The 19,458-nt window shown below is 38.7% G+C and overlaps 2 protein-coding genes across 4 annotated transcripts in view; one reads left to right on the top strand and one right to left on the bottom strand.

The window, feature by feature from the left end:
* The window catches only part of LOC113514075 (ionotropic receptor 25a), a 26,066-nt gene extending 19,300 nt beyond the window's left edge, over nucleotides 1-6,766 (top strand). For all 3 annotated transcript variants that reach the window (XM_052901280.1, XM_031910606.2, XM_031910605.2), the window contains exons 14-18: nucleotides 706-818; nucleotides 1,913-2,003; nucleotides 2,268-2,429; nucleotides 3,744-3,817; nucleotides 5,845-6,766. In XM_052901280.1, the coding sequence (XP_052757240.1) occupies nucleotides 706-818; nucleotides 1,913-2,003; nucleotides 2,268-2,429; nucleotides 3,744-3,817; nucleotides 5,845-6,167 (763 nt within the window). In that variant the 3' untranslated portion in view covers nucleotides 6,168-6,766. The remainder of the gene's footprint in view (nucleotides 1-705; nucleotides 819-1,912; nucleotides 2,004-2,267; nucleotides 2,430-3,743; nucleotides 3,818-5,844) is intronic.
* On the bottom strand, nucleotides 6,760-19,458 carry LOC113520475 (complex I assembly factor ACAD9, mitochondrial). The gene is made up of 9 exons (XM_052901281.1): nucleotides 18,645-19,458; nucleotides 17,830-17,991; nucleotides 13,758-13,901; nucleotides 12,262-12,412; nucleotides 11,318-11,469; nucleotides 10,502-10,617; nucleotides 9,100-9,257; nucleotides 8,364-8,435; nucleotides 6,760-7,430 (listed from the first exon to the last, which is right to left on the bottom strand). The coding sequence occupies exons 1-9, from the start codon at nucleotides 19,300-19,302 to the stop codon at nucleotides 7,217-7,219; spliced, it is 1,827 nt and encodes a 608-aa protein (XP_052757241.1). The 5' UTR covers nucleotides 19,303-19,458; the 3' UTR covers nucleotides 6,760-7,216.

The following is a 19,458-nucleotide window of genomic DNA, read 5'->3' as shown; positions in this document are numbered from 1 at the left end:
TTGTTGAGATTACCAGAGAGAGACTTCACACAAAAGTAATTTGCTCGAGCACCTCTGTCCCATTCGTGTTTCTACCGGGAAGCAGTTGTGTTTGCATGGCTGTGTTTCGGTTTGAAGGGTGGGATACGGCAGTGAATTTACAGTGTACAGAGGAATAACACCTGAGTCCTCAGGAATGGCAACGCATGGGGGGGTATCATGGGCGAAACGGTATACTCTGTTATGTCCATGGTACTGCTCATGTCTATAGGCGACGGTTACTACTTTCCATCAGGTGGGCCGTCAGCTTGTTTGCTATTCTAAGTTGTATAAAAAAAAAACATAGGTTTGCTTATTCGGGTGCCGCGTGGACCATGCCAACCCTAGAGTTGTCTGGTGCCCAACCCCATGAATGAATGAATCCCTCTGGTAACCTATGTATTAAGTTTTAAAATTATAAATGTCTTTTCCAGAGTTTTTTTTAATGGTTGATAATGGAATAGTAGCCCCGCCTGCGCTATCGGTATACACTGGCGGGGCACCAGTGAGTATGAAAAGGTGAGGATGAAAAGACAGGTCAGTTAGCCCATCGATCCATGAATACACTCAGAATTCAGCAAGATGGTTTCCAGGGGGGACCACGTGGAGATCGACCTGGTTGGGTATATTACTAGCAATGCGGCTCTTAGTCTCCATTATTAACAATCCTCTCCCCCTCTTTTCCAGAGTATGGAAGGAAATAACTCTGAATGCGACATCTGACCAGGCGCAGTACAGAGTATGGGATTACCCCATCAGAGAACAATACGGGCATATATTATTAGCTATAAACGCCACAGGTATGTATAATAATGAGTTTTTTTATAATGGTAACCCCTCCTGGTGAGGCACCAGCGAGGGATGATAGGTGAGGATGGAAGCAGATTAGTTGGCACATCGTGACGAATTCACTAGGAACTGACCACGATTGTGTCTAGAGAGGATGGATGGTGGACTTGATAAGGTATATAGCTAGTGATGGGGGCTTAATGGATGATAATGGAATAGTAACTCCGTCTGTGTTATCGGTATACGCGTGACACCAGTGAGGGATGGTAGGTGAGGAGGAAGTCACGTCAGTTGGTCCATTGTATCCAATTTAATAAGGATTAACTACAATGGTTTCTAGGAGGAATCTCGTGGAGGCCGACCTTAGAGAACATATTATTAGCAATAGGACTGTTAAACCCCATTACTAATAATCCCTTTCCCCCATAATGCCGAGTTTCTGCTACCAAGCAGCTGTGCTTATATGGCCATTTTTCGGTTACAAGGGTGGTGTTTGAAGGAATGGCGGTGAAATTTCCGGGTATGGAAGCGTAACACCATTCCTCCGGAATGGTTACTCATGGGAGGTACAATGGACATCATAGTGTATTTTGTGATGTCCAACTTGCTGTTTATATTGTTTATTCATTTCATAAGGGTTATTATTCAATCTTTGTCAGGGTTTCCTTTTACGAATGCTCAAACTCTGTAATGAGCTTTCTGTCGAAGTTTTCCCTATACTTCGGGTTTGTTTAAAAAGGGCGGGTTACTCAATTGGGGTCACCAACTCCTTTTTTATTGGGATCTCCTCTCGCGAACAATCAGACTGTGGAATGAGCTCCCTGCCGAGGTTTTTCTTTAGGCTACAGTATGGGGTTTTTTAAAAAGGGCGTATCAAGTCCCTATACACTGCAGAATCGGATTCTTCAAAAAGGACTTGTTAAGGTTTCATCAGAGTTGGCAACGCCTATGTGAAATCCCTGGTGTTGTAGGCGTCCATAGGCTACAGTGACCATTTACTGTCACATGGGCTGTATGCTTGTTTGCCATCTGTCTGATATATAAAAAGAAATCCTAAACAAAATAAGAGTATAAAATTTTTTGACAAACTTTATAATCTATCCAGGGCCAGTGCCTGACGCGAAGACAGGCTTCGATCAAGTCAACGAGCATACAGATGCGGATTTTGCTTTTATTCATGATTCAGCTGAAATCAAGTAAGTTCTTAATTTTATTACCATAATGTAATGTAATATAAGTTGGACTCTATTTTCCGCATTACGCCTCTCATTTTGGCCAATGTACGTATAAGTTTTGGCTAGTACAGCCAGCCCAGCTTCGCCCATAAGCTTCCTGGGATCTTCATAGGCGACCTAATTGTTCTGAGGATTTCTAAACGTTTAGGGGCCACAGCTTCACATTCCAGGATTACGTGAGCAGCCGTTTCTTCGGCGTCAATACAACTGATTATTTTTCGTCAGATACGAAGTGACCAGGAATTGCAACCTGACAGAAGTAGGCGAAGTCTTCGCTGAGCAGCCGTACGCGTTGGCCGTCCAGCAAGGGTCCAGATTGCAGGAGGACCTGTCCAAGGCGCTGCTTGGACTGCAGAAGGAGAGGTTCTTGGAGCAGCTGGCTTCGAAGTAAGTGATGGGCCAAATACTAGCGGGTTTGATGTGTAAGTTTGTCTGAAGATATGAATCTAATTTAAATTCGGTGGTCTTTTTTGTTTGTCACCTCATAACTCCGTCCGTTTTAAAACTATTTGAAAAATTATCAGCTAAGAATTACCGCGATGAGAGTGTTGTAAGATCACATCACTAGTATATATGGGACATCACTAGAGGTGGACACTGATTGGTTGATTACTAGTATTGTGTAATAATGCCTGTCTGAACATGAATAAAGCATCTGCAATATATGTATAGATTAAACCATCTATTATTAAAAGACTATGAAAATATAACAAGAGATAGTAAGTACTTCATTGTGCGAGTGGGAAAGACTCATCAGGTCGAACTCTACGCAGTTCCTCCTGGAAACTATGTTGGTTAAGTCTTTAATTTGTTACGATGGGCCAACTGACCTGCCTTTTCAGCCTTACCTGTCATCTCTTACTGGTGCCCCGCCAGCGTCAGCAGGCGTGGTTACCATTCCACTATTACAGAATTTAAAATATGAATTGTCAGTTACAGACATAAAAGTTTCTTTCAATGTAGTTACTCTTTTCCTTACTTATTTTATATCTTTATTTCGTTTTACTAGATTTGTCATATTTTCTAATGCGTGTATATGTATGTTATGTATATGTATGTATGTATGTATGTATGTGCTATGTATGTATATGTAGTATACATTGTTATAAAAAGTAGTCTAATAAACAATATGTATTTAATGTTTTTGTGCATTATACGTAAAAAATATTAATACACTCTTGCGGGGGGGGGGGGGGGGGAAGGATTGTTTATAAGAAGGATTGAGGACCCAACCAGGACGACCTACTCGCGGTTCCCCCTGGAAACTATCATGGTCAATTCCTGATGAATTCATCATGATGGGCTAACTGGCCTGTTTTCATTCTCATCTATCACCCTTCACTGGTGCTCCGCCAGCGTATCCCGTTAGCGCAGGCGGGGTTATCATACCATTTTCACCCATAAAAAAAAATACACTCTTGCGCCACCTACCCACATCTATTTGTTCTCCTTTAACCAAAGGTTGTCTGTAAGAGATCGCCCTAGCGATAACACCGCCTTTTGTACCTTTATGTGTATATTTTAATCTATACTCTATGCTACTGTATTTCACTTGAATTGTTTATATATATATCATTGTTTATTTTTGTTTTTGGTGCAAAAAAGAGTTAAATAATAATAATAAATAAATAAAAATATTAGCTTAGGTATATAAGTTTCTGACACTTTTAAGTTATTCTTCTAATTTGACTTCATATTCAGGTATTGGAATGACACAGCGCGCCAGGCGTGCCCTGACGCTGACGAGTCCGAAGGAATCACACTGGAGAGCTTGGGTGAGCAGTTTAATATTTTGCCACATTACTTAAAGGGTAAACAAGCTGACGTTCCACCTGATGGGAAGTGGTCACTGTCGCCTATGGGCGTGAACAACAGTGTATGCTGTGAAGCCCATGATATTCCTCATTTGCCACTATTTTTAAGATTTTTCGGGGTCGGCAACGCACGACCTGGCACGTGACTCCCCTAGTGTTGCAGGCGTCCATAGGCTACAGTGACCGTTTACCATCAGACGGGCTGTAAGAATACAGATAAAGTTTGCCATCGTTTGTGGTATAAAAAAAAACTTTTTACGTCCGATATATCGATCGATTGGAATAAATAGTGACCTATGGGCATTCTCCATCTCAAACACAATCTAAATACTAAAATTCATGATGATTGGTTCAGCCGTTATGACCCAAGACTTTTTTATGCAACTTAATATGGCAAACAAGCTGATGGTCCACCTGATGGAAAGTGGTAACCGTCGCCTATAGACATGAGCAGTACCGTGGACATAACAGAGTATACTGTTTCATGATACGCTTCCATGCGTTGCCATTTCTGAGGTGTTATTCCTCTGTACCCAGTAAATTCACGCCATATCCCACCCTTCAAACCGAAACACAACCATGCAAACACAACTGCTTCACGGTAGAAACACGAATGTGACAGAGGTGCTCAAGCAAACGACTTTTGTACAAAGTCTCTCTCTGGTAAGAAAAGAATACGTACTTTAACATGCCAGTTGCTGCCATGTTCGGCGGATTAGCAACCGCAGTTAGGCTTTGGTGACGTTTTAAGAGAGACGCTGCTGTCCCTCCCTCGACCATAAGTTTCATTAATCGCCTTTTACGATATCTACGGAAAAGGAAGTAGGAAGGTTGACTAGTTACAATTTTAATACATTTATTTATCACTCACACACACACACCCACACACACACACACACAACACATATACACGCAAACACGCACACACTCACGCACGCACGCACACACACGCACGTACATTTTATTTCGTTTTGTATATTCGTTTTAGCAAATTTTAATGTTTATTTTTTATTTTTTTTTTATTTTATTTTATACAAAAATCCACAGCTCTTAAAAAATAACTTACATGCTAAGTCTCTTATGAATACAGCCAATAACGGATTTTACTTATACAAACAAAAATTTTGATTCCATAGCGAGGTAGGCAAGTTAGAGTGGGTGTATGCAAGTAATATAAGCACATGTATGTAAGGAACCCATATATAATAGTGAGTGTCCATAAAGTTAAGTTAATTGATATATAAAATAATTAAATTCATGTTGTTAAAGTTCAGATATTGACAGCAATGATTAAATAATACAAAATCATGGTCACCAATTGTAAAGAGGGTTAAATGTATGTGTGGGTGTATGTGTAGTGTGATATAAATAAATGTAAATATGTAGTGTATATACGTGCATGTACATATATGCAACATAGGTAATTATGATATTATTTCATCCATTATCACAGCCCTGAATTTATATCTACTGAGGTGGAATAAATCCACTGTTGAAAAAAGTTTGTTATATGAATTCATTAGACGACAAACTATTGAGTTCTGAGAGTAATTGGTATGGTTGGTTGGAACTGCAAAAAGAGGAGAATTTCTGGTACGGATTTTAGGAGTACGGAGACGCAACACGTTACACACAAGATCCGGGCAGTCTATACCATTATTACAAATATCTCTCAAGAACATCATATCAAGAAGAGAACGCCTATCTTCGAGAGAAATAAGATTGTACTTCTTACACATTTCATGATAATCAGTACTAGTGCTTCTTGTTAGCCTTAATGCAAGCTGTACATGGTGTCCGAGTCGGGGGCCTGGACTCCTGAGATACAGATCTCTGATCTAGTTTAGGGTCCAGTCGCCCACAAGTTTTACAGACCATTGTCATTATACATACATATATAGTTGTATTTCTTTTTCATATAACTGTATTTTTCTGTAAAATTTGTGGAGAAAAAAAAATTAAAGAAAAAATAAAAATTTTATTTTCAGGCGGCGTCTTCATAGCGACTTTATTCGGATTGGGGCTTGCGATGATCACCCTCGCTTGGGAGGTATTTTACTACAAGAGGAAAGAATCGAACAAGGTCCAAATGCTGGAGGCCAATATGGAAAAACCGGCGGAAAACAAGAAGAGTTTAGAGACGAAAACGGACAATTTCACTAAAATCAGAAAGAGAGACGTCAAAGGTGGTAAAAAGAGTGGTAAAGTGACAAAAGGTGGTAAAAACGTTACCATCGGTGATACGTTCAAGCCGGCAGCCGAGAAGATCTCTTTTATAAGTGTCTACCCCAAAGGTGGTTATAGGCCGTAAAATGAGGGTACAGTGGTATAACACCTTAGTCCTCAGGAATGGCAACGCATGGGGGGTATCATGGGCGAAACAGTTTACTCTGTTATGTCCACGGTACTACTCATGTCTATAGGCGACGGTTACCACTTTCCATCAGGTGGGCCGTCAGCTTGTTTGCCATTCTAAGTTGTATAAAAAAAAAAGAAAAGATCACACAAATGTCTGATTATCCCATTTAAGTTTTTATAAATTATATATAAACATTTTTTTTTTTGTTTAAATTCAATCGTAATTCAATATTGTTCTTGCGTGTGGTGAAAACAAGTAGATTGTGTAATATTGCACAAAAAAATAACCGACTTCAATTGTGGAAAAACCGGTTTTGATTTAAAAATTAAATTACTAAACTGATTTTGACGAAACTCTTATGGGACTAAATTGAAAGTATTCTAAAATCATGCATTCAAATAAAAAATAATTTTTCAAAACTGTTTACAAATAACAGAGTTTGAAAGTGACAAATATAAAAGAAATACAAATGTATTGTACCTCCTCCTATTTTGAAGTCGGATAAATATATAAGCCTTAGAAAATCTATTAATAAAACAATATATAAATAACATAGAGTTTTTATTTACAAAACAACCTAAATAATTATAACTAGAATATTCATACTATATAAACATCTTCCACTGTTCATACATTGGTATAAACCAAGTGTGGTAATGACCTTATGTGGTGTAAACAAAGTGTGGCAATGACCTTATGTGGTATAAATCAAGTGTGGTAATAACATTATGTTGTATAAACCAAGTGTGGTAATGACCATATGTTGTATAAACCAAGTGTGGCAAAACCCTATGTGGTATAAACCAAGTGTGGTAATGACCTTATGTGGTATATACCAAGTGTGGTAATGACCTTATGTAGTATAAACTAAGTGTAATAATGACCATATGTGGTATATACTACGTGTGGATATATACAATGTGTTGTGTATACCACGCGTGGAAATTTTACCATAATTAGTTCACATACATAGCATTTTTCGCAGTTCTTTCGACTCGATATTACCAGAAGACCCTAGCGGTCGGTTTCTCGACTATCACAGAATTCGTTTCTAGAACTTTCTTGCCGAACGATATTTTGAAATGGTCAAGGTTCAGGTATTCTCCGTCGTCGATTTCGAGTATCAGTTTGCGCACTTTGTCTTTGGTCTTGCTGACGAAGCTGGCAGCGAGTTTCATTTCTAACTCGGCGTTTCTCAGTCCGATACAGTATGCTCTGCAAATAATAATGAATCTTATATATAAAATTCTCGTGTCGCGGTGTTTGTTACCACACTCCTCCGAAACGGCTTTACCGATTTTTATAAAATTTTGTGTGCATATTGGGTAGGTCTGAGAATCGGCCAACATCTCTGTCCCATTCGTGTTTCTACCGTGAAGCAGTTGTGTTTGCATGGCTGTGTTTCGGTTTGAAGGGTGCAACATGACAGTGAATTTACAGGGTACAGAGGAATAACACCTAAGTCCTCAGGAATGGCAACGCATGGGTGGTATCATGGGCGAAACAGTATACTCTGTTATGACTACGGTACTCTTCATGTCTACAGGCGACGGTTACCACTTTCCATCAGGTGGGCCGTCAGCTTGTTTGCCATTCTAAGTTGTATAAAAATAAATTAAGTCATTGCGAGCAAAAATCACTTTCTGCAATTTGTCACAGGTGATATGATAACACTGTGAATAAAAATAACCTAAATAAATAATTTCACCAAACTAAATTAAACTAAACTAAATCTAAATAAATAATTTTACTAAACTAAATTAAACTAAACTAAATCTAAATAAATAATTTTACTAAACTAAATTAAACTAAACTAAATCTAAATAAATAATTTCACTAAACGATAATGTAATAAAACGCGATATTATTACTGTATTGGTGGGAGTATTACGTCTACCTAGGCGTTATTTTTATGGTGTAACAATTTATTAATTTATTTAACTCTTTATTGCACCAGAAATATCAAAATAAACAATGACATATAAACAATTCAAGTGAAATACAGTAGCGTGGAGTACAGATCAAAATATACATGTAAAGGTACAAAAAGCGGTGTTATCGCTAGGGTGATCTCTTACAGACAAGCTTTGGTTAAAGGAGACCAGATAGAAGTGGGGCAGGTGACGCAAGAGAGAATGAATAATTTACCTGGACGCTCGGGCTAAGACGGCTGACATAACTAGTATTTCTGTTGTGGCTTCTGCTAATCGGCTGAGTTCTCTGGAAGCGAACGTATTTTGGATTAAAATTTATAATTAACGTGAGGTTCCGGCATGGAATAGGTCACCCCTTCCTTCCCTTCGTGTGTCGTTAGAGGCGACTAAGGGAGGGTGAGGGATGAGCGGCAGCATCCCTCTTAAAGCATCTTCAAGGCTTAATTGCGGTTGTCAAACCGACTGCCAAGCGTGGCAACTACTGGCAAAACCCCCCCAAGGGGGAGGCTTATGTTCAGCAGTGGACAGTTAAAGGCTGATATGATGATATAATTAACTAGCTGTATTCCACGGCTTCTCTCGTGTGAATCAGTACATAATATATACTAAGTGTCGAGTTAGGATATAGCAAATTTCATACAAATCCGTCCAGTAGTTTTTGCGTGAAAGAGTAACATACAACTATAACAAGAACCGTGAAGCAGTTGTGTTTGCATGGCTGTGTTTCGGTTTGAAGGGTGCGATATGATGTGAATTTACACGGTACAGAGGAATAACACCCGAGTCCTCAGGAATGGCAACGCATGGGGGGTATCATGGGCGAAACAGTACACTCTGTTATGTCCATGGTACTGCTTATGTCTATAGGCGACGGTTACCACTTTCCATCAGGTGGGCCGTATGCTTGTCACCTCAACGGTATAAAAATAAATTTATCTTTAAATACTCACGTATACGCTGTGGCCACCTTCATCCCATGTCTGCTCATCAATGTTTCACAGGCGTACTTTATACGCAGTACGCAGTACTCCAGTTGTTCGGCCGGAGGACGCAGCGATGGGTGGAGGTGCTCAGCCAGGAACAGGTCTAGGGTCGGGTCGTCCTTTTCCTAGAATTATAAAAGATTTCTGACTACCCCTCATCTAATGGTATCTGTTATTTATTTATATATATATATATATATATATATATATATATATATATATATATATTTTTATATTGTAAATTTTTAATGAAAAGTTTCGCACTGACTCTTGGCCACAGCAGAATATCAGTGTTTCGCTCTTTTGAGGGCAAAGCAATAAACTGAGTTGTGGCCATTTTGTGTTACTATGGCACACGCGTGAAGGAAGGGAAAGAAGGGAGATTGTTAGTTTATATATTTTGTTTTTGTATTTTTTTTATTTGTGCTTTTTTATTTTCATTCTTTTATCTCTTTTACTGGGTATTATGTGTATGTTTTTTTTTTTATTGTAATTTGTGTGCTGTAAGTAATGTAAATAAATTATCTATCTATCTATTTAAATAAATAAATAAATATATTGGATATATTCATCATCGTATCATCGGTTAAATGTTCACTGATGAACACAGGTCTCTTCATTTTTGTTTCAATGGGTGATAATGGAATGGTAACCCCGTCCGCGCTATCGGTATACACTGGCGGGGCACCAGTGAAGGATGATAGGTGAGGATGAAAGTCAGTTAGCGCATCGTGACGAATGCAACAAGTATTAGTCACACAGGGCGGACCGCGTGGAGGTCGACCTGATAGAGCTTGCTAGCAATGGGGCCATTAGGCCGCATTATTAAAAATCTTTTCCTCCGAAGGCCTCTCCAATTAGGAGGGATTTGTCAGTAGCCACGTTTGGAAAGCAGATTGGCAAGCGCTATACCAGACAATACCAGCTGTCTTCATGATGCGATCCGGTCAGATCATATGATGTGGACCTCCCGGATAAAGAGGTTTTGCCAGTACTTGTCACGTTTGGCAGGTAGGTTGGTAACCGCAGTTAGGCTTCGGTATCGTTTTAAGAGGGACGCTGCGGTTTTTCCTTCGATCATTAAGTTACATTAGCCGCTTCTCACGACACCCATGGTAAAGATAGGGGAATACGTGCAGTAACGCACAAAAAAGTAGTAATGGACAAAAAAAAAAAGAAAAAAAAAAATCATCGCTGAACGAACATCAGTCCATCAAAAGCTGAGTTTGTACCTATTGCCAGGCGCATGAATACTGCACAATATATTTGTTAATTAATATATGTAATTTCTATGAAGAATGGCAATAAATTTAATTTTAATAAATATATAATTTAATAAAAATAATTCTTTCATTATTTCATCACATACCTGTTTCCTGTTGGCTAAGGCCTTCTTGAATAGAAAACCCGGGTGTAAAACAGGATTCCTGATTTGCTTTATTTCTTCCGACATCATCTTGCCAGCGTGGTGGATGCCGTTCAGTGCTGAAATTGAACGCGGCATCTTAGGTACTGACTGATAATGTTATGTTCTAGACATGGGCACTGATTACAGTATCTGTATGGGTCCAAAATGGGTGGTATTTCTATGGATATAGACTGTGGTACTTTATGGGTACTGATTGGTATTTTATGGGTACCGATTGGTATTTTATGGGTACTGATTGGTATTTTATGGGTACCGATTGGTATTTTATAGGTACTGATTGGTATTTTATAGGTACTGATTGGTATTTTATGGGTATTGGTATTTTATAGGTATGATTTGCTCGGTCATCCCCTCTATTCTCCTGATTTGGCACCCTTGTAATGTAAATAGGACTCTATTTTCTGCGCTTAGCCTCTCATTTGGGCCGTTGTGCGTATGAGTCGTGGCTAGTACAGCCAACCTAGCTCCGCCCAGAAGCGCAGAAGCTTCCTAGGATCTTCACAGGCCTCATGGAGCGACCTCACTATTCCGAGGATTTCTAAACGTCGATGGGCCACAGCCTCACATTCCAGGATTACGTGAGTGGTCGTTTCTTCGACGTCGAAACAGCCTCGACATAGAGGGCCGTCTGTGGCTCCTATTGTGTATAAATGTTTGTTTAATGGACAATGGCCCGTGTGGCACTCTTAGAATTCTATCTATTCCCAAACAGACAGGCGTGACATGTATGTATGTATGTAGTTCTACCACACTTACCTATGAACATGTTAACGCTGTCCAAGTTCTCGCCGTACGTGGCCAAGTGTCTCATATCGTTCAACAGCCTCTCACACTCTTCAGCCTTCTCTAGAGCCGGTATATTGAGCAGTTTGAGCATCGTAGCCAGGCCATTGTTCGCGATGAAGTTCCTGAGAATTTTAAAGGTTATTTCACAGAGTAAGTTATTTTTGTCTTATTTCCTTTCATCTGTGCTGTTCTAATTTATCATTATTAGAATTATAATTGTATATTACACGTATATGGCCGTATTATCCATGTATAGAAGAATGACAAACAAGCTGACGGCCCACCTGATGGAAAGTGGTAACCGTCGCCTATAGACATGAGCAGTACCATGGACATAACAGAGTATACTGTTTCGCCCATGATACCCCCCATGCGTTGCCATTCCTGAGGACTCAGGTGTTATGCCTCTGTACCGTGTAAATTCACGCCATATCCCACCCTTCAAACCGAAACACAGCTGCTTCACGGTTGAAACACGAATGGGACAGACGTATCCAAGCAAACGACTTTTGTACAAAGTCTCCCTCTGGCTTACTTTCATATTCACCTCTCACTGGTGCCCCGCCAGCGTATATCGATAGCGCAGACGGGGTTACCATTCCATTATCATCCATTAATAAGAAGAAACATTCTCTATGACCGTGTGGTCCCGGCATAGAATACACCACCACCTCTTCTGTTTTTGTATCGCATGTGTAAGATTTTATGAACTCCCCATATTTGCCGTTTCCACTTCATCCGAAAGTCTAGACCAGAGGGAGACTCGACAATTAACTCGACAGCTGTACGCGCCATGTCAGTACAGGGACTCGACATTTCTCGCTGTTCCTCGTGCTCCTTTGGTGAACATGTTCAGGATCACCAGCTGACTTCGAAGAGCTAACGACTTCTAATTGGCTTTGCACAATACACACCTGCACATAGCCATTTCTAGTTCAGCATCAGGCTCCAGATATCCGTCTATCAGGCCCGCCGTGAAGTATTCGGCGCTCTCGGCCGCGTACACGTTGAGTAACGCCTCGCCGATGGTGGCGCGGATGGTGGACAGCTCTGATAGCGGTTTCCCTGTGACATAATAGCAATAATAAACTGGGGGGGGGGGGGGATTGTTAGTAATGGGAATTAATAGCCCCATTGCTAGCAATATACCCAACCAGGTCAACCTCCTCGTTGTTCCCCCTGGAAACTATCATGGTTCATTCCTGATGAATTCATCATGATGGGCTAACTGGCCTGTTTTCATTCTCATCTATCACTCTTCACTGGTGCTCCGCCAGCGTATCCCGTTAGCGCAGGTGGGGTAACCATTCCATTTTTACCTATAAAAAAAAATACCCCGTCAGGTCGATCTCCACGTGGCCCCCCCCTGGAAACCATTGTGCTGAATTACAGGTGTATTTATGACGATGGGCTAACTGACCCGCTTCATCCTCACCTATCATCTCTCACTGGTGCCCCGCCATGTATACTGATAGCGCAGGCGGGGTTACCATTCCATTATAATCCATTACAAAAAAAAAAACAATAATAAACCTAAAAGGGCAATTGAAAAGGCACAGAAGTCTGTCTTAAAAGTTGAAATGGATTTGAAGTCTATTTTTTTATAAAACAATTTTAATATATTATTAACATGTGCTCAGAGGAATTGTTCAATATGATGCCCACGGCCACTTTCTACCATCGTACGGCTCGCCATCGACAGGGAGTTCACCCTCATACCCTACAGCCTAAATGGTCGCGTACAACGCGGTTTCATAGATGTTTTCTCCCATGAACACTCAGGTTATAGAATGAGCTTCCTGCCGAGGTTTTCCCAAGAGACTACAGCATGGGGTTCCTCAAAAGGGGGGTAAAGAGGTTTCTTCAGGGTCGGCAACGTGCGCGTAATACCTTACAGCTACGGTAACCGCTTACCATCAGGTGGGCCGTATGCTTGTTTATCACCTCAGTGGTATAAAAAAATATATCATCGTAGCACTACAGCTGGCCGCTAACGACATGTTTTCCAACTATATCGGGTTGACTGGAAGAGATCTCTGTATATATATGTACGTATATATATGTACGTATTTTGTATGTGAATAGATATTTTATGTTTATGTATGTATTGTATACAGATATGTATGTATTTTGATTTAATTTTTTGAGTTACTTTGTATATATGTCAACATATTTATTATATCTTAATAGAAACAACTATACTGTCTCCTCCAATTATTGTACGCACACTGCCCGCTGGTAATTAATGCTCCTCTCCACTCAGGGTTTGCTGGAAGAGAACTCTTACAGAGTTAAGCTCGCCTGTTGTACATCTTTATTTTATATATATTATATGTTTGTAATTTTTTGTGTACAATAAAGAATAAATAAATAAATAAAAAATAAATAAAAAAAATTTCAATATCCTCACCTGAAAATACCCTAGGTTGTACATATTCAACGCATGAGTGCATTGCCCTTTTTAAAGTAGTGCGACATAGCGTAGCCGCGTGGAGACGAGACAGACCGAGTGTCTGTGCTAATGCTTGCTCTGAGATCTCGCTGAGTGGTGTGGCTGCGAAGAGAGGTCATTGACTTAGTACATTATATACTAGTAATCCGCCCCGACTCCACTTATGTAGACAGATGGAAAGGTAAATTAGTATTTTATACTATATTAGTCTAATTATTTTAATAAACAAATTAAGCAGTCTTCTGACAAAATTAAAACCATCTGGAGCATTATAAATATAGAAACTGGAAGATCTAAAATAGCCTGTAATCAATTTACATTAAATTATGATAATAAATTAATAACAACAACAAAAGATGTAGTTAATATTTTTGAAGATTTTTTTGCTAATATTCCGATTGATATTACATCTTCTCTGGACTCATCTCAATCTCGAGCAAAAAAATTACTAGAGACTAATATCGGTTGTTGTTCTTTAAGATTTAAATTTTCACATGTTAGCCCCTTTCATATCATAAAAATATTCAAACAGCTAAATTTAAAAAATACGGAAGACCTTTGGGGCATGTCTGTAAAAGTAGTTAGTTCTTTCATAGATATTGTTGCTCCATATCTAGCCACTATTTTTAATAAATGTATTGATAATGGCGTTTTTCCACATTTAATGAAATTTAGCAAATTAATCCCACTATTTAAATCAGGAGATAAATTTGAGCCAGGGAACTATAGACCTATATCTATTTTGCCAGTTCTAAGTAAGGTGTTTGAAAAGATAATGTTAAATCAAATGTTACATCACTTCAGGGTTAACGGACTGCTTCACAGTCAGCAATATGGTTTCACCGCCGGCAAGTCTACCACTGACGCAGGTGTTGCGCTAATGACACATATTTTCGAATCTTGGGAGAGGTCACAGGATGCACTCGGAGTTTTTTGTGACCTATCAAAGGCATTTGATTGTGTGGATCATAAAACGCTTTTGTACAAGCTCGAACATTATGGTATAAGAGATAATGATCTAAAATTAATGAGAACTTATTTAGAGGATAGGGTTCAAACTGTAGATATTGACGGTGTAAAATCTAAGGGAGCTAATATTAAGATGGGCGTTCCACAAGGGTCAATCTTAGGCCCCTTTCTCTTTTTAATCTACATAAATGACCTTCCCTTTATGGTAGAGAAAATTGCAGATATAGTGCTGTTTGCGGATGATACTTCGTTAGTGTTTAAAATTGGACGTCAAAGTAATCAATTAGACGATGTAAATTGTGCTATGTCTGCAATATTAAATTGGTTTACATGTAATAACCTATTATTAAATTCCAGCAAAACAAAGTGTATAAAATTTACACTTCCTAATGTAAGACTAATAAATACACAGTTATTGCTTAATGATGAAATAGTAAAATTTGTTAATGATACAGTTTTTTTAGGTATAACAGTGGACTCGAAATTACAATGGGGGCCCCATATTTCAAAATTGGCCAGTAGACTCAGTTCTGCTGCATATGCAATTAGAAGAATTAGGCAATTAACAGACGTGGCAACGGCTAAACTTGTATATTTTAGTTATTTCCATAGCATAATGTCTTATGGCATACTGCTGTGGGGTAAAGCAGCCGATATAAATACTATATTTGTTTTACAAAAGAGAGCCATACGTTCTATTTATGGTATGGGTTCGAGAGAGTCATTACGTCAGTGCTTTAAAGACTCAAATATCCTCACAGTTACTTCACAATACATTTATGAAAATATTATGTATACACGGAAGAACTTAGAGAGTTTTAAAAAACTCAAAGACTGTACAAGTAGAAACTTACGCAATATAAATAAGCTTATTTTACCTAAATGCCGTCTGCATAAAATCAGTAATTCATTCTATGGTAATTGCATAAGATTTTATAATAAACTGCCGGAATCTACATTAAATCTGACAGAGAGGCAATTCAAATCTTATATTAAACAATTTTTATGTAAGAAAGCCTATTACAGGATAGACGAATTCATAGATGACAACATATCAAGTAAATAATTAGTTTATTAGCATACAACGTTATAATTTTATTTTCTCATTGCTTTCTTGATTTAATTGATTAATTTTAGAAATATGAAAGCGTAGCGGTTTTTTGTATTAATTGCCGCATGCATTCTTATGTAAAATGTGAATACTATAACTATCAGATGGCAATTGTGAGTAGCTTTGACGTGGTCTAGTGTTTTGAGTAGTCATGCTCACTAAAATGTCCAGACTTGTGGCGGCGTGGTGGGCCGGGTCATTGGGCTCCCTAAAATATGGTCGAGCGCAGTGATGGCTGGCTCATCCGTCATACTCGTGAACGGGTGCTGCTTGTAGGGACTGGTCTGCTCTAATCACTATGACTGATTTCCTCTTATTAATTGTTTAACCAGTTGGTTATGTATTCAATTTTTTTTTTCTTTTTGAGTATTTAATTGAATTAGTGCTAATTGGTGGTTTGTATTCACACAATTAAACTTGAAAATGTAAAGTAATAATAAAATTATTTAAAAGAGCAACACGCAAGTTTCTTGCTCGTTCTTCTTGTGATGAGACAGCTTTCCGAACGAGCGGTAGATTAACAAAAAATGTAATGACTTTTCAAAAGTGCTTCAATGTAAGTTTATTTGAATAAATGATTTCTATTCTTTAACTGTCCACTGCAGAACAGGCCTACCTCCATTGGGGGATTTTCATAGGCTACGGTAACTGCTTACCATCAGGTGGGCCGTATGCTTGATTATCACATTAGTGGTATAAAAAAATTGTCAGTAGTTGCCACGCTTGTCAGATGAGTTGGCAATCGAAGTTAGCCCTTGGATACGTTTTAACCCTTTCAGACCTGAACGATAAGGGCGTGAGTTGTAACTTTAAAAAATTCTAAAACCGCGCGCAATTCATTTTTACGCACGAAGCTGAAATAACATGACAGTGAGGTTCTAAACCAGCCAATAAGAAATCATTTTAGCGATTAGGTTGGTGCAGTAGTCTCGTGCGTGAGTGCAAGATGGCTTGACTCCAAAACACGAAAATATATTTAATCTGAAAGAAAAAATATCTTGGGTCTGAAAGGGATAAGAGGGACGCTGCTGCCCATCCCTCGACTGTTGGGTTCCGTTTGTCGCTTCTTGCAACAACCACGGGAATGGACGAGAATGGTCTATTCTATACTGGGCCAACGTGGCAATAGTACTTTATATTAGGTTTTAATTTAATAGACGAGTGTTCGTTACCTTGGGTCGTTTGTAATTTTCATAGGGATCTCTAATTTTTTTGGAAAATAATATATAGCCCATGTAACTCCCTGATAATGTAGCTTTGTATAGGTGAAAGAATTTTTAAAATCTGTCGAGTAGTTTTTGAGTTTATCCATTATAAAGAAATAAATATACAAAAATTCAAATTTTGACTGTAAATGCTTCAGTGCTCAAGAATAGCGACAGGATTACTACCATTGCGTATGGTCTCGGCATAAAGTGGATTGTCTCTTTTCCCATGGGTGTCGTAAGAGGCGACTAAGGGAAGGTGGTTGAAAAATGGGTGGCAGCTTCCGTCTTAAAATATCATCAAAGGCTAAACTGCAGAGGGCTTACTATGAAATGTTTTCCGAAATTTCGGAGCCAGAAACAGAATCAGAAAAACGAAACACAAATTTGATGTTAAAATTACATAATACATGCCGTTTGGAAATATTAAAAATGTTAAAATATTGTTCCTTTGGACTTTTATCATCACGCACACTACCTACGAAGAAGCGCCATTGACCTGTAGCACTGTACGCGCTGTAGGTATCGTGCGTCGTGTTGATCGTAATATTTCAAATACATTGCGCGGCGTCAACATTAAGAATCGTTAATTACACGGGTGCAGTGCATTACCGGCGGGAGAACAATCTGTCATCAGATTCAGAGCATTCATTTGAATCAGCTGGTTTCATTTTGGCCAATCTGTCCCTTTCCTCCCTGTATAGAAACATCATTTAAAAAATAAACAGTTTTAAAAATAATATACCGGTAGTTTTTTTGAACTCAACAACTCCATCTTTGTAACTGACACCATCTGCTCCGGGATGCACCAGGTAAGCCCTCAGCCTGGACCCCTCGATACAGCACAGTACGAGGAAGTATCCATTTGTTTTGTTGCAAATTTTCTCACCAGTTATCCTCCATACATCTGTTGAAAGAAATATTAGAATCCTTACTAGTATTATAAACTGATAATAAATAAAAAGTTATCTACATTTTTTTTTATACAACTTAGAATGGCAAACAAACTGACGGCCCATCTGATGGAAAGTGGTAACCGTCACCTATAGACATGAGCAGTACTATGGGCATAACAGAGTATACTGTTTCGCCCATGATACCCCCAATGCGTTGCCATTCCTGAGGACTCAGGTGTTATTCCTGTCCCCAGTAAATTCACGCCATATCCCACTCTTCAAATTGAAACACAGCCATGCAAACACAACTGCTTCATGGTTGAAACACGAATGGGACAGAGGTACCCAAGCAATCAACTTTTGTTTATACAAAAGTTGATTGTTTGGGTACCTAGTCTCCCTCTGGTAAGATCTCTTATTATTATTTTTTTGGAATTTCGCGGCTCACTTTCGGCCAAAGCACAATATCAGTGTTTTGCTCTTTTTAGGGTAAAGCAATAAGCTGAGTTATGACTATTTTGTGTTACTGTGGCACACGCATGAAGGGAAAAATTGGTACTTATTTTATGCATTTTGTTTTTATCTTTTTTCACTGTGCATTTATGTGTATTGTTGTTTGTGTGCTGTAAGTAATGTAAATAAATTATTTATTATTAATACATACTTTGTCCATCTAACTCGGCTGTTGTCCTAAAATCAGCTTGTGTGATCCGTTCAGCAATTTTCTCCTTAATTGCTAGCACAATGCTATGTTCACCACTGGTCACATCAGTGATTATTTGCTGGTAGTGCTCATCTAATAAACCTTTCTTTAAAATCTCTAAACCAACCCAATGATCACTTATTTCCAGTCCTAAATTTATATCAGTGGATATTATTTCTAAATAACGAATTAATTCTGTACTATTCGATGCTAAACCGTTATTGGTCAACGGAGCGGGCGCGCCATACATTCTGGTCCCTTTCAGTACTCTGGATCGGTCATCTTTACTTTTTTCCGGATCGGAGAATGTCTTGTCCAAGACATCGATGCGTGCGTCCAAAGCTTCAGACTCTTCTTTATTCAAAATCTCCGGGTAGGCGAGTAGATCCTTATTGTATACAGAGACGAAGATGTCTTTCATGAACGGCCGTATCTTAGCTTTCCTTCGCTCGGCACGTTCTAAAACTTTCAAATCTTCAAAATCGAATTTCTCATCCACGACCCGAGGCTGTGCAGATTGTGTAGATTGATAGTTAATTGACGAAGAACGAAATTTCTTGTAGATGTTTTTGCTGACATTGTGATGGCGGAATACGCAAAGATGCCGGGAAACATTCATTTTAGCGCATTTAGATAAAATTATAATTAATGAGACGATTAATACTGTAACAGATTTCTAATGGAAAATGAAATTTATTAATAATTGTTATTAGATCACAGACTGGATGTTTGTTTTTGAGGTTAAGCTGATTTTTTTTTTTTTTTTTAGTACGTT

This window comes from Galleria mellonella, unplaced genomic scaffold, assembly GCF_026898425.1.
Source record: "Galleria mellonella isolate WM207_F2 unplaced genomic scaffold, CSIRO_AGI_GalMel_v1 utg778, whole genome shotgun sequence".
Lineage (NCBI taxonomy): Eukaryota > Metazoa > Arthropoda > Insecta > Lepidoptera > Pyralidae > Galleria > Galleria mellonella.
The sequence above is the reverse complement of the archived record's forward strand: the minus strand, read 5'-3'. Positions and strand labels throughout refer to the sequence as shown.

Excerpts from the sequence above, each read along its gene's own strand:
- LOC113520475 (XM_052901281.1), bottom strand. The coding sequence starts at position 19,302 with ATGAATGTTTCCCGGCATCTTTGCGTATTCCGCCATCACAATGTCAGC. Across the intron at positions 10,618-11,317 it reads CAGCGTTAACATGTTCATAG|CACTGAACGGCATCCACCAC; the intron begins GTAAGTGTGGTA and ends GTTCAATTTCAG. Across the intron at positions 9,258-10,501 it reads CCTTAGCCAACAGGAAACAG|GAAAAGGACGACCCGACCCT; the intron begins GTATGTGATGAA and ends TTATAATTCTAG.